Source organism: Trichoderma atroviride, chromosome 5, assembly GCF_020647795.1.
Source record: "Trichoderma atroviride chromosome 5, complete sequence".
Taxonomy (NCBI): Eukaryota; Fungi; Ascomycota; class Sordariomycetes; order Hypocreales; family Hypocreaceae; genus Trichoderma; species Trichoderma atroviride.
The window spans coordinates 2524004-2536675 of NC_089404.1; the positions used below are offsets into that span (position 1 = coordinate 2524004).

Genomic DNA, 12672 nt, shown 5'->3' on the forward strand with positions numbered 1-12672 from the left:
CGCCTTTGGTGCGGAGAAAACGTGGATCAGCCCGTTGAAATCGTGGCCATGGCCTGGCATTCCTCGCCTGGCCCTCTGGAAACTTCATTGGAATTCTTCTACAACCAGACGCAGAGCGAGAACCGGGAAATTCTCTCCATGCATCCGGACGACCCAGACTGGCTGACAGCTTGTTGGGTATTGAAAACAGCTCTAACGCACATCATCATTGAGGATAGAGTCCGAGGTCCCTTTCCCCTCTGCCATCTTGATTTGCATTTTGGCAATATGCTTTTTGACGATAAGTACAATCTGGTTGGGATTATTGACTGGAGCCATGCGCAAGCAGCTCCTCTCGAGCAGCTGTCAGTCTGCCCGGAATTAGTCATCTTCCCGGTGTTATCAGATGAGGAAAACAAGCCTATTGTCGAGTTCAAGGAACTTGTTGTTGAGTCGCTAAGGGAAATGGAAAAGGATCCCAAAAAGAGGCCCCCTTTGAATCATCCTGAGGTGAACTCACCATTGATCTCGAAACCAACACCCTTTTCCGCCTACATGGCTTCCAAGAGTGCAGAGATTACCCATCGTCAGTACATGGCTTCACCAGGGGGGAGTCTTTGGGTTGGCCAGATGGTTGCAAAGCTCATCTATAGACAGAGCGTCACTTGGGAACAGCTGAGAGAAGTATACGGTGCAATGCCCCTGTTTTAGACGATTTTCGACGTCTGCGTCTATATTAAATGGGTTAGTCTAGCTGCTTCTACACACAGTATTATCAACTACTCCGGATGTACAGTGGTATACACTGCCTATATAAAACAAATAGCCTCGGTATCCAAGCACATACAACCATAGGTAATGGAGAATTTGGGGTGAAGCTCTTCTCTTAGGTGAGGCACCACTGTCCGAAAGTTCTGACAGTAGCCCAGAACGACAGTCAGGAACTTTTCCGTAGTGTCCTGGATAAGTAGACAGCCCGAAGGCTTGTCGAAACCAAGACCTGACTACAATTGCTTGTATGTAGCCTTCCAGATACACTTTGTAGATTCTTCATTCGTCACTTCTCTTTGAACGGATCCTTTAAGTGCTTGCTGTGTGCTCATCGAGTGTTCTCGTGTATAATGACATCTGTCTAAACTATCAAGGAAGCAACAAAGCTCTGCTCTCTCTTAATCTGCTGCAAAGAGATGGGCCGGAGCACTGTCTCTGATAGATTCAGGCTGACAATCGCATCAACAAGTGACGTGATGTGCTCGTTAACCGCCTCATATACCACATCAATGCCACCAGGATGTCCACCACGGCTGCGTACAACCCCCTCCCACGCCTCAATCACTCGAGGCTGTATACTCATACACCATGTTGCTCGCCAAGTAACAACAGATTGCCGCAAATGGCCAGGGATAAACTCATACTTGAACAAAGCTGCCAGCCCCTCTTGTCCATACCATATCTCCATCATCTCGAGTTTGGGCATGTAAGAAGCTGCAGATGCTGCTGCTTGAAGGAGATCCATAATTTTTGTAGAAAATGTTGTGGGTGCTAGAAGCTGTGCAGTAAGGGTAAGATGGGTTAGGTTTGGCCATGTTGAAGATTCAGAAAAAAACTCTGCAGCATCTACCATGAATGACACTGAGAGGGCTTCTACGCCGAGATTTACTCGGGCAAGCTTCTGACTGAGACGAATAGTGGGAGCATGGGCCGGCATGGTTTCTTCTAGATTATAGAGCGGGTATTGTTGGTTGGAGTTTTCAAAGATTGTCAACTTGCCCAGCCCTTCGGTAGCTGAAAGAAGTTCAAGAAACGCTGTGAAAATGTTAGTAGCTAGCAAACTTGATTGATGAATTACTTACAATCATACCAACTCCCGTGCATCTCAGTAAACCACTGCACCCATATCTCATAGTGGAACTCACGTAAGCCAGGAAGGTGGGAAAGAATCTGGGAGACTGTAAACGCCTCCCATCGGCGATGAGTCTGCAGCCTCATTTCAAGGCGTGTCACGGCCGGCACCTTTGGTGTCCGCGCCCAACACTCTCGTTCATTCTTGACGGGGAGCCAGACATATCCAAAGAGACGCTCAAGACTTCTTCGTGGTGGGATAGACCCCGATGCAGTCGTTTCCCATCGGTGCTTGTCGGGCTCCTCGCTTCCGGCGATGGACATGGGCTCGACCTGGTATCCCGTAGCGTCGGGCATAAAGGTTAGGTACTTGAATGCGTGCTCATTATCGCTCTTCGAGTACAGGCTAATGTCGAGCGTCAGGCTCCCATTTGGCTCCCACGTGTTCAAAGCTGTGAATAGCGACTGGAACGATTTCAAGATGAGCTTGTTCTCGCTGTTGCTTGTCCGCGATGCTTTAGATTCAAAAGAATCGCACTCGCGGCAATTGTATAGCTCAAGCTCTATACAAAACCATATATAACGCACATGATGCCGGTTGCGTTGCGTCATGGCGTTGAGTTGAGCGATGCGTTGGGGCGTGACTCGTATATATGCAAAGATGTGTGGCTCGATAGCAGCCTGCCACTCCCGTGACACGACAACAGCATTGGATAATCTGCAGTTCTTGTCATCTGTCAGGGCCTCGAGAATCAAGCACTTGATTTCGGGAGGGAACTGAGACCAAATCATCGTGACGTAGGCAGAGTGTGAATGGCCTGGGATGTTTTGGGATGGGTTGTTGAGTAAGTTGAGTTTGTCCAATGATTGTCGCAGTAAAGAGGCAATCGGCTTCTTATAGTTGAATTTGTGCGCATTGTGCTTTTGTCGGAGAGAACTGTGGAAATTTTGGTGCGATCAAGCTTACAAGCTGATACTTACGATTTTTGCCTCCCTCTAAACCCTTATCATATAGCGCCTTTGGCTTATTCTAGGTTGCTGCCTCGAAAGTATAATTTCAATGGGATTACGCAGGCCCAATGTCAGGGTTGAATACAGCATGTGTGGGTATCGAGAGACCTCTCTATGAGTCAAATATGTCAGCCTCAAAGGTTACAGCCGCGGAGATTGCAACCGTAAAGTAACACATCCTCAGACAAAATTTTATTAATTAATCCCAGAGTACTTTTACTTACCTTTCAGTACCTACCTAGGTATGTGTTAATTTTTGAAGTATTTATAAAAGTAAATAGGTAGTTTCCCCTTTTATTACATCTTGAAACTCTTTTTTTAGATCCACATGGGTCTTGTTTTGGAGCCGACGAACCCTGCGCTAAGTACATATAATCTGTGATCCCTCACAGGGCTATTTGTGATTAGTACCTACATTTTCAGTAGATATACATGTATAGAGGATTAATCTGACATCGTTTAAGACATTGGTCATGAATCTCCGAGCTCAAGCTATCTCTTGAGGGCCATTATCCCAGTTATGAAGCGTCATTCAGCTTGAATCTCCCCGACACCAAGAAACTCATCAACCCGCGTACCAAACCTATTGGGCGCCATTCTTTTGGACATTGCACTTCGCCAAAACTCCAAATCATCGCCCTTTGCGCGTAATGATCCTGGAAAGAAGACGGGAACGAGTGACGCACCTACCATGGGGTACTTTTCTTCCACCTGCCTAAGCACGGTTGCGACTCGCTTGTCTGAGATGGTCTCCAAATGTTTGAGGTGAATGCCGAGGGCACTAGGCTTGCGTGATACTCCAGCAGCATAGAGATTCTGTGTACTGCCGAGTGCACCTATACAAAGGAGGACTGTTGAGGCACTTGGGATTAGCTGGCCCAGGGCCAATATACGCGCTGGTGAGGGAAGGAATCTTACACCATGTGTTTTCCTTGAGTCCAGAAACGTTGATGAGCAGGACAACCCATAGAAACGCTAGGAGGACAGACATGATCTTGGTAGCAAGTGAAGAAGCTGCCGTGCGAGTCCCGCGCGCCAGAATTTCCAGATCTAGCCCCATGCCCTCCCCCCTCTGGCCAAGGATGACGATGGCGTGCCGACTGCCATTGCCCTGAGTGATGGTGACCGTAGCACCGCCGTTCCTTGGGCATGACCACTTCTCGGCCCGCCACTGTGGCAATGAGGCGCTGACCAGAGCGAGTGTATTGCCTGCTGCAGCAATGAGAAAAGGGCCCCAGTCCTTGTACAGAATCCAAGGGATGATGGAGACGACCAGCTCGACGACAATGACGACCACCCCAGACCACCACACCAAGTCCACTGTCGGAACGCCATGCGGGCACGGCGGTTCCTTGTCGACCTCGTAGATGGTGGCGCGCAACGCCTCCCACTCTGGGCGTCTGCTGCCGGGTTTCTCTACAACAGAGGTCAACGGCTCTTCAGAGGCGCCTTTGGCCGCCGTTGGTACTGTGGTAGGAACTGCCGTAGGAGGGACATGGTTCTGTTCATGCTTCATGTCCTCGTCGACGCGGTCGTCTTCGTCGCGCAGCAAGCGCCCAAGCACCCAGTTGCTTGTTGTCCTGATATGTCCGCTGGCAGCGTCGATGACGTTTGTATTTGCCATGTCGGTGTCGGGCATGAGGCGGCCATCTTTGTAGACTTGGTATCAGTGCATGTGCCACTACAGACAGCAGGGGCGAAGAACGGAAATGAAATGATGCGAGGCGAAATGCCGACGGCAAAGAAGCAAATCGCGAATCATGGCAAAGATGGCATATTGATAATTAAACTTCAGTTACCTCCAAAGGTGCTAATCAGAGCACAAGCCGCGTATGCTACCCATCCAAATGAAAACGCTACGGGAGTCACAGAACGCCCCGCGAGCTGGGCGACAGCCCTTTGAACAATGTCCGGGCCGAGGAGTAACAGCACTGAGAGAATGTCGCCAGGGGTGGTCCATTGCGCTGAGAGAAATCCTGCGACCCCGCTTGGCTGACTGCCAGAGTTGCTGGTTGAAGCATCAATATGTATCCCCGAAAGTGACGATGGGGGCTCTGGGAGATAAGGAGCCATCTTGAGCGTCTGTAAATAGACGTTGGTAATAAAAACAAAACATGGGGAATTATTGAGGACAGGACAAAACTGAAAAAGAAAAAGAAGACAACCGCCAGCTGCGGCTGAAGGAAGTAGATACAGGGATTGGGGCGAATCGTAGAGTCTTGTCCAATGAAGCACCCTTGAAGCTGGTGTGAGCCGCTGCATATGTTTAGTCACCCTCTACATCTAGAATAGCTTTCATCACAAGGCATGACTGCAGCTGTGCCTAATGCCAGCTCATCACCGAATGCACACCGAATGCAATATTGATTGGTTGAAGCGTAATTTCTCTCTCTGGACCCTGACAAATACTGCTCGTCGGGTGCGGGGTTGCTTTAACTATTGATTTGGACGAAAACAAGAGTCAAGCAGTAGGTTGTCGAGATTTAGCTTTCAATGCGTCGAAATTTTCCATTCGTGGGGCTTGAATTGGACTATTGACTGTCGCAATGCTCCAAATTAGATAAAGCCAGGAGCTGTACGCCCGTATCCCCTCATCCATCGACGTCTTATGCCATCGTCTACATGTAGTCCGACGTGCCATTTCTCTTAACCCTTGACTTTATACAAGAGCTATATTCATCACGCCCTTCATGCCTATTGCAGACGAAGCCCTTGAAATCACGGACACTCTGTCCAAGTTACATCTTCATGGCTTGCCACTCGCAAAAGCCAGCCTAATCACAGTCGAGGAGGCCTTTGCCTACCACAAGATTCTGTACGATTATCGGGCTAACCCGCATGATGATGATGATGATGATGATGATGATGAAAATGATGGCGAAGATGGCGGCGATGGCGAAAGCGACGACGAAGACGAAGAAGACGAAGATGAAGTTAGTTTCGATGAGTTTGATAGTGACATTGATTCTTTTGAAGAGAGTTATGATGAAGATGATGACGACGACGAACTTGAGTTGGATAGTGACGAAGAAGAAGAAGATACGGAAGATGAAGACGGAGCTGATGGAAATGATGAAGATGAGAATGCCGAGATTGGCATCCAACTCATCAGGGTTGGATTCGACAACCCTCTTCTTGTTAGCTCCATAGATGAGGACCAAGATATTTCCTTCTGTGCAAACTCGGCAGTTCACAGCCATCTGTGGGCGGCAGATCCCGATCTCAAGCTCAAGGGCTACGACATGGGTTTCCTATCCCAACTAGCTCACCTGTGTATCGAAGCAAAACTCCAGTCATGCCACCACCAGGGATGCCTCGACAAAAGAAGGGACATGGAGGTTGTCGCCCCAAATTGCAACTGGGCGACTTTCAGGGACTGGGTACTGACTTCCATGTCTTGCCAAGCCAGCATGAGCGCTGAACAAAAGTTGACTCAAGCGCATACCCATATTGCCAGGGCCGTTGCAGGCTGCTGCATGATACTGAAGGATTGTTCCCGCAACCGGCCGTCCAAACGCTTTCGCCCCTTCCTTGACGGCCATTGGTCGGACGAGCATCGAATTGACCTTGCAGAGGTGTCAAACCTCATCTACTGGATGGCCAAGATCCAGTCCGAAATCGGCATTGGACCCAAGAAATTCGGGCGCTGGAATCACCGTATTCTCCCCGCCGAGGTGACCATGCCTTCAATCGAGAGCGCAGCTCTAAAGGTTGAGGACATGGGCATCTGCAAAAACCGCCTGTGGAACCTGGTCAATGTCAGCGACCGCAAGCAGAGCGACCTCCCAGACATCATTCGGGCTCTTGAGCCCCATCAGCAAGTCCTCAGGCACAAGGATCATGACTTTTGTACGCCAAGCAAGTGCCAATGGGCACAGATGGACAGCACATCGGTTGGGCAGCTGCACAAGTGCGGAAAGTCTCGTGCGCAGGGCACTGAAAATGATGTCAAGAAGAAGACGGCGAAGAGGTCAACTTCTCAAACAGAAGCTGAAACAGGGCTCAATACAAAAGACGATACAGGTCCTGTCTGTGACCAGAAAGTATTCCCCATAGAGTTGCTTGAGACAGCAGTAGAGCTTGGGAAAAGCACTGCCTGGTTGTGTCGATCTCCTCAGCTCAGCGGGCCCAAGGATCCTTACATCGCCATCTCGCATGTCTGGTCTGATGGTACCGGAGTTGGCGTAAAGGATGGCGGCACCGTCAACTCGTGTTTGTTCAACTTCTTTGCCGACATCGCCAAAGAACTCGACTGCAGAGCCATATGGTGGGACGCCATTTCCATCCCGTCCGAGCGAAAGGCTCGCAGCAAAGCCATCAGCAAGATGCATAACAGCTATTCCAACGCACAGTTCACAGTCGTCCACGACAGCTTTCTCCTTAATGTCCCGTGGAAGGATGATGGCAGTCCATGTCTGGCCCTTGTTCTATCGACGTGGTTCACGCGCGGCTGGACCGCCTTGGAGTTGATCATGTCTAAAAAGGTCAAGGTCTTATTCGGAAATCCTGAGGCCGGTAAACGTCCGGTTGTAAAGGACCTCGACTCAGAAGTGCTGGCCCAGAATCCAGCGGTTTCGTCGCGAGCACATTGGTTAGCAACATCGCTGATCCATCGGCTGCGGAGACCCATTGAAGATATCGGCGATCTTCTCGCTGTTCTATCTCCACGCAGCACCTCATGGGCTAGAGACCGCACTATTATTGCCGCCTTGCTTGCTGGCGTTCCCAACTGTGACTTTACCGCTGGAGAAAGCATCATCACGTCGAAGATCCTTGAATACGTGGGCAAAATTCCCTATACTTGTCTTCTCCATGGAAAGCCAACCATGCGAGACAGCGGGCAGTACTCTTGGTGCGCAGCTACTCTTGATGATATGCCGGTTGAGACATCGTCGGATGTCCAGGGCGGAGTCACGTCAAAATCACAAGCGCTACTAGATATTGATGAAGACGGTGCTATTGAGGGAAAGTGGTATTGCCGGGCAATCTCGGCAAAGGACGTGAAACAATTGAAGATATCACCATACGGAGATGATCTCGCAGCTGTTGTCAAGGTTCAAATTGCTCTCCGATATCCTCACAACTGTCTACTATTGCGGCCCTCACTCGACTCAGACGACGATCGCGCCCTATTAGTGGTACCTATGAGCATAGTCACTTCCGGCCCGGTCTTGAAGTGTCGCTACGTCGGCGCCGTTAATATGACTATCAGTGTCGCAAAGGACATGGAGACAGCTAAAAATATGGACAAGAATACTGCCAGCGAAGACAGGGCCGCTGACAGCGTAAGCAAAGCTGCTGAAAAAGAAGTCGAGGACGACAATTCAGACTGGTCTCCCTGGACTATTAGATTGGGTGGAAAAGAAAATAGCAAAACCAAGATGGGAGCCGAGTCTGCTCTCGACAAGATGGAGGAATATACATACCTACTTGAGGGAGGAGAGGATGACAAATCGATCACAGGAGACGACAACGACAATGAAGGTGATGCTTTAGAGGCGTCTTTGGCCAAGGCCAAGTTGCAAAACGAGGTACAGATGCTGCGATGGCTCACAGATGAGAAAGTCCAAGACTATATGCCGCTACAAATGGTACAGTGGGATGACGAAACGACTGTGATTGAGATTAATGAAAAAAGTCTCATAAGTGCTGTCAAGTCAATGAACGAGAATGCAGTGCGATATCTCGTCAAAAAGAATGTTGTCCTTACACCCAGGGATTTGCGAATCTCCAAGGCAAGCCCTCGTGCAGCCAAGATGTTGGGTGACATTTATAGCGACAACGACGACACTCTTGACCAGGCAATAGAGGTTTACAATTACGTTATTCTCAAGTATCGACGGTGGAAGTCTTGCAGCGTCGATGACCTTATGCGATGGTACTTTACCGAGTATGCCCTCGGAAGTGCCTATGTCAGGACCGGGGAGTACGCAGAAGCTGAGAAGCGATTCAGCTGTGTGTTGCGTGCTTGCGAGCGGAAAAGCAAATTGAGAGAAGCAAAAATAGGAGCAAAAGCAGTCGAGGCTGCGTCAACTGAAAACCGCAACGACAGCGCCGTCACGGGCGAGATGCCACAACCCGGAATGCTCCAGAGGACTGGGACGTCCAAGATAAAGAGGACCTTGACTAGGAGCTTGACTGCAATCGACCCGAAAACGGCCACTACAGCTGACAAGGCCAAAGCTGACAAGGACAAGGCTGAAGAAAACCGACTCAAGAGCGACCAGAGATGGTACAAGCTCCAGCTGAATGCTATAACCGAGTTGACGCTGCTGGACATTGCACAATTCAACTTTGACGGTGCCACCGATACGTACAAGCGAGCCCTCCGGAAATTTGGCGACGTCCCCAAAGATATGGAAATCGAAGCCTTTGGAGGACTGTGGGGTAGGAGGCGTTTTCAATCATTCCAGGATAAAGATAAAAGCGATGAGAAGGCTGCCGGTATTTATCAGCGTGCCCTCAGGCGATTTGACACCATGTTCAGAAAAGACCACATGCTTATTCTGATCACGGCCCTCCATCTAGGCATCAACTACATGAATCGATCCAGATTCTCCGATGCCGAGAGTCTTCTTATGCGCGCGCTGGACGGCTTTGTGGCTCGCCTCTACGGCCCACTCCCCGATAAGCAAACGGCTTTGGAGCTCGATGACAAGAACGAGCATCGCATCATTACCTTGACACGATACTACGTCAGTGTTTTGTTCACCAGCCAGCAGAGGCTCGATGAGGCCGATGTCCAACTACGGCGTGTAATTGAGCTTGCTTCGTCTCAAGGCGAAAGCTTTCAGAGCGAGATGGTACGACTATCCGCCATCTGTGCCCTGGGACAGAATACCATCAACCGACATGGCCGCAAGCTGAATTCCAGAAATGCTGACAAGGAGGCCGATAAGAAGGCCGAAGAGCTTTTCACAGCGGTTTTGGAAGCGTGTAATAACGGCCTGGATACCTATATCAGCACATATGCTGATGACCTCACAAAGACCCTCCTGGACAATCTATTAGAAAAGTTTTTAGACAAATGCCTGGATGAGCACTTTGATAGCCTTCTTCGTCAAAATGATGCAGATGATGAAGTCGAAAAGCGCAGCTTGTGGGAGAAAGAGACCTATTTGCAGGAAGAAGGACTCTTCTCAAAGGGCACCTTCAATGGCGGCTCCGATGGCGGCCTCGTCAACCTGAGCATACAGGAAAAGGAAAGCTACTTGCAACGAGTTCCCGATGGGCCTCTGCCGGAGGGCGGTGTCTGCAATCTTTCCCTCCAGGACAAGAAGGCATTTTTGCGAGCTTCTGGGTATCTCCCGCAAGGGGAAGACGACAGCTTGAGCAGCCTCGAGGCGGCGAAAAGAATTGAGCTACAAATAGAATTTTCTGGGGCACACATCCTCAATATCGCACATCAGGCAAAGCTAGGGCTTATCGGCGTCTTTTTCAAACGAGGGGAAGAAAGGTACGACGAGGAAAACTTGAGTTATATAATAACACAGGTCTCAGACGAATCGGAGATGGAGAGTAAGAATCCATTCCTGTGCGATGCCAGAATACTCGTGAGTACAATATACGAAGATGATGATGAGAAAATTGCCGAGGCAGAGGTGCAGGTAAAGGCGACACTTCGAGCCTTGGAATATCTGGAGGGGAAACAAAGTCTGACCTATTTGCAAATGGAGAGAAGGCTTGGTGTTATTTGCTTGAAACTCGGTAAAACGAAGGAGGCTCAAGAAAGCTTTGAGGAGGCACTCGATAATCTGGAGCAAAGCATGGGTGCTTACCACTCCCAGACACTGAAAGTGAGTTGGCGACTTGGACGCATTTATCTCGATCAAGGCCATCTCGACGATGCTGAACTGGCATGCGATCGAGCATATCAGGGATTCAACAAGACATCTGGGTCAGAATCCAAGTGGACGGCGGAAGCTGCTCAGACCCTTGGCGAGGTCTACTTCAGGAAGGGATCAATCAGCAAGGCCAAAGACATGTATCGAAAGGCCTTTGATGCATTCAAGGCCTTGGTCAAGAAGCCGACGGCCACGCACAAGACTGATGCACCAGAAGAAAAGAAGCAGCAGAAAGTCCCACCGTGGAGCCAGGATCGGCCAACATTACTAGCCGCAATGGATCTCGCCAAAGTCTGTGCCATGATCCCAGAGCCATCCAGTAGGTCTGAGGCACTGAATCTGTACAAGCACGTGGTGAATGGGCTCAGCTCGGCTACCAAGAGAGAGTTGCGCCTGAATCTGATTGAGGCCCGATTGAAGCTCGCGGGTGTCTATCGGGAGCTTCGCAAGTTGGAGGATGCTGCTCAACTGATTCGCCACGCCTTTAGTAGCTCCAAAGCGTTGCGTGAATTGAAAACCTCCAAGCCTTTGGAATCGAAAGAAGCCGAAGTGAGTTATGCCGAGTGTCAGTTCCGCCTCGGTCAACTAAAGCTAGAGGGGTACGAGAGCGATATACTAGAAGAGGGCCTGCAAGAGGAAGACTTTGATAACCATGGCGGTCGGACTGGTAGAAGTCTGATAGAGGACTCCCGGCACCGTCTCGAAGAGCTACTTGGCGAAACTCATCCTCTAGTGCTGGAAGCATCTACCATCCTTGGTCAGCTGCGCTTAGGGGGGGAAGACGAAAGCGACGTCGAGGAAGGTATTGAGATTCTCGAGAATGTGCTTAAGCACTATACATCTACAAACGACACCACTCCCGGCATCCCGAAACTGGCACCAGGAGACCCAAGGATCATACGTGTCATAAACTCTCTCATAAATTGCTTCGATCGTCGCGAAGACGCAGAAAGAGTGAAGGACATGGAATCTCGCAAGTGGGAACAGCTGAAGAGTGCTTACGGAATCGATCACGCAGCCATGATTATGGACATTACGCAAAGTAAACACTTGGACCACGAGCAGTATTATGAAGATATCGGGGCGCATGATGACATTCCGGATTTTGAGGATTCGAGCGAGGAGTCGGATGAGGAAGATTCCGAAGAAGAGTATGAGGGTGCCTGGAACGATGATGATTTAAGCTCGTTTAACTCGGATTTGGATTCCGACTCGGATGAAGAGTCTGGCTCGGATGAAGATGGGGAGCACAGTGACGGATCGGATAATGAAGATGAGAGACAGGCGCAAGTTGAGCATGCACAAGTCGATCATAGTATGAATGATACGGGTACTGATGTTGAATCTGGCACTGGCCCTGATTCGGATGAAGATGGGGAAGACGATGGCGCCCAAGAACAAGTCAAACATGCGCCAGTCGATGATGATGAGATGGATGAGGTTGGCAGTAATCCAGGATCTGAACTTGGCCTCAATCGAGATGAAGATGGGGAAGACGAAGACGAAGACGCCCAAGGACAAGCGAAACATGCGCCAGCTGATGATGATGATATGGATGAAACTGGCAGCAATCTAGATGAAGATGAGGAGCAACATGAAAGATCGCATGCTCTTGAATCTGACCCTGGCCTTGGCTCAGATGAAGACGGGGAAGACGACGACGCCCAAGGACAAGCCAAACATACGCCAGCCGATGATGATGATGATGTGGATGAAACTGGCAGCAATCCAGAATCTGAACTTGGCCTTCATCTGGACGAAGACGAGGAGCAAAATGAAAGATCCGATGACGATCATGATGACCAAAAACAAGTCGAACACGAATCCACTGAACGCCATGTGGAAGCTCCGTGGAGAAAACATCGAGGGTTGAAAAGGACAGATTTTGACTCGGAGGAAGATGAATAGGTTATAATAAGTCACCGATTAATAAACCTAAATATAAATACATAATGATAATAATCGAGATTTATTTTTCATGCAATTGTATAAGTTT

The 12672-nt window shown here is 49.5% G+C and overlaps 4 protein-coding genes across 6 annotated transcripts; 2 read left to right on the plus strand and 2 right to left on the minus strand.

Moving 5' to 3' along the window:
• Positions 1 to 48: 48 nt before the first annotated feature.
• TrAtP1_010039 (uncharacterized protein) lies at positions 49 to 690 on the plus strand (the record flags this gene model as incomplete). The annotated part of the gene is made up of 1 exon (XM_014089988.2): positions 49 to 690. One exon carries the CDS (start codon positions 49 to 51, stop codon positions 688 to 690), a length of 642 nt encoding a protein of 213 aa, XP_013945463.2.
• Positions 691 to 1075: 385 nt separating this feature from the next.
• On the minus strand, positions 1076 to 2722 carry TrAtP1_010040 (uncharacterized protein). Its single transcript, XM_014089987.2, has 2 exons — positions 1833 to 2722; positions 1076 to 1785 (listed from the first exon to the last, which is right to left on the minus strand). Exons 1-2 carry the CDS (start codon positions 2611 to 2613, stop codon positions 1112 to 1114), a joined length of 1455 nt encoding a protein of 484 aa, XP_013945462.1. The 5' UTR covers positions 2614 to 2722; the 3' UTR covers positions 1076 to 1111.
• Positions 2723 to 3100: 378 nt separating this feature from the next.
• On the minus strand, positions 3101 to 4960 carry TrAtP1_010041 (uncharacterized protein). Of its 3 annotated transcripts, XM_014089986.2 has the most exons (3): positions 4632 to 4960; positions 3751 to 4482; positions 3101 to 3683 (listed from the first exon to the last, which is right to left on the minus strand). In XM_014089986.2, the coding sequence occupies exons 1-3, from the start codon at positions 4903 to 4905 to the stop codon at positions 3361 to 3363; spliced, it is 1329 nt and encodes a 442-aa protein (XP_013945461.1). In that variant the 5' UTR covers positions 4906 to 4960; the 3' UTR covers positions 3101 to 3360. The 3 variants fall into 3 exon arrangements, with proteins under 3 accessions (XP_013945461.1, XP_065970637.1, XP_065970636.1); XM_066114541.1 differs by having other exon boundaries at positions 3101 to 4482; XM_066114540.1 differs by having other exon boundaries at positions 3751 to 4960.
• Positions 4961 to 5179: 219 nt separating this feature from the next.
• Positions 5180 to 12584, plus strand: TrAtP1_010042 (uncharacterized protein; the record flags this gene model as incomplete). Its single annotated transcript, XM_066114542.1, has 2 exons — positions 5180 to 5300; positions 5393 to 12584. Exon 2 carries the CDS (start codon positions 5523 to 5525, stop codon positions 12582 to 12584), a length of 7062 nt encoding a protein of 2353 aa, XP_065970638.1. The 5' UTR covers positions 5180 to 5300; positions 5393 to 5522.
• Between the last annotated feature and the right edge of the window lie 88 nt (positions 12585 to 12672).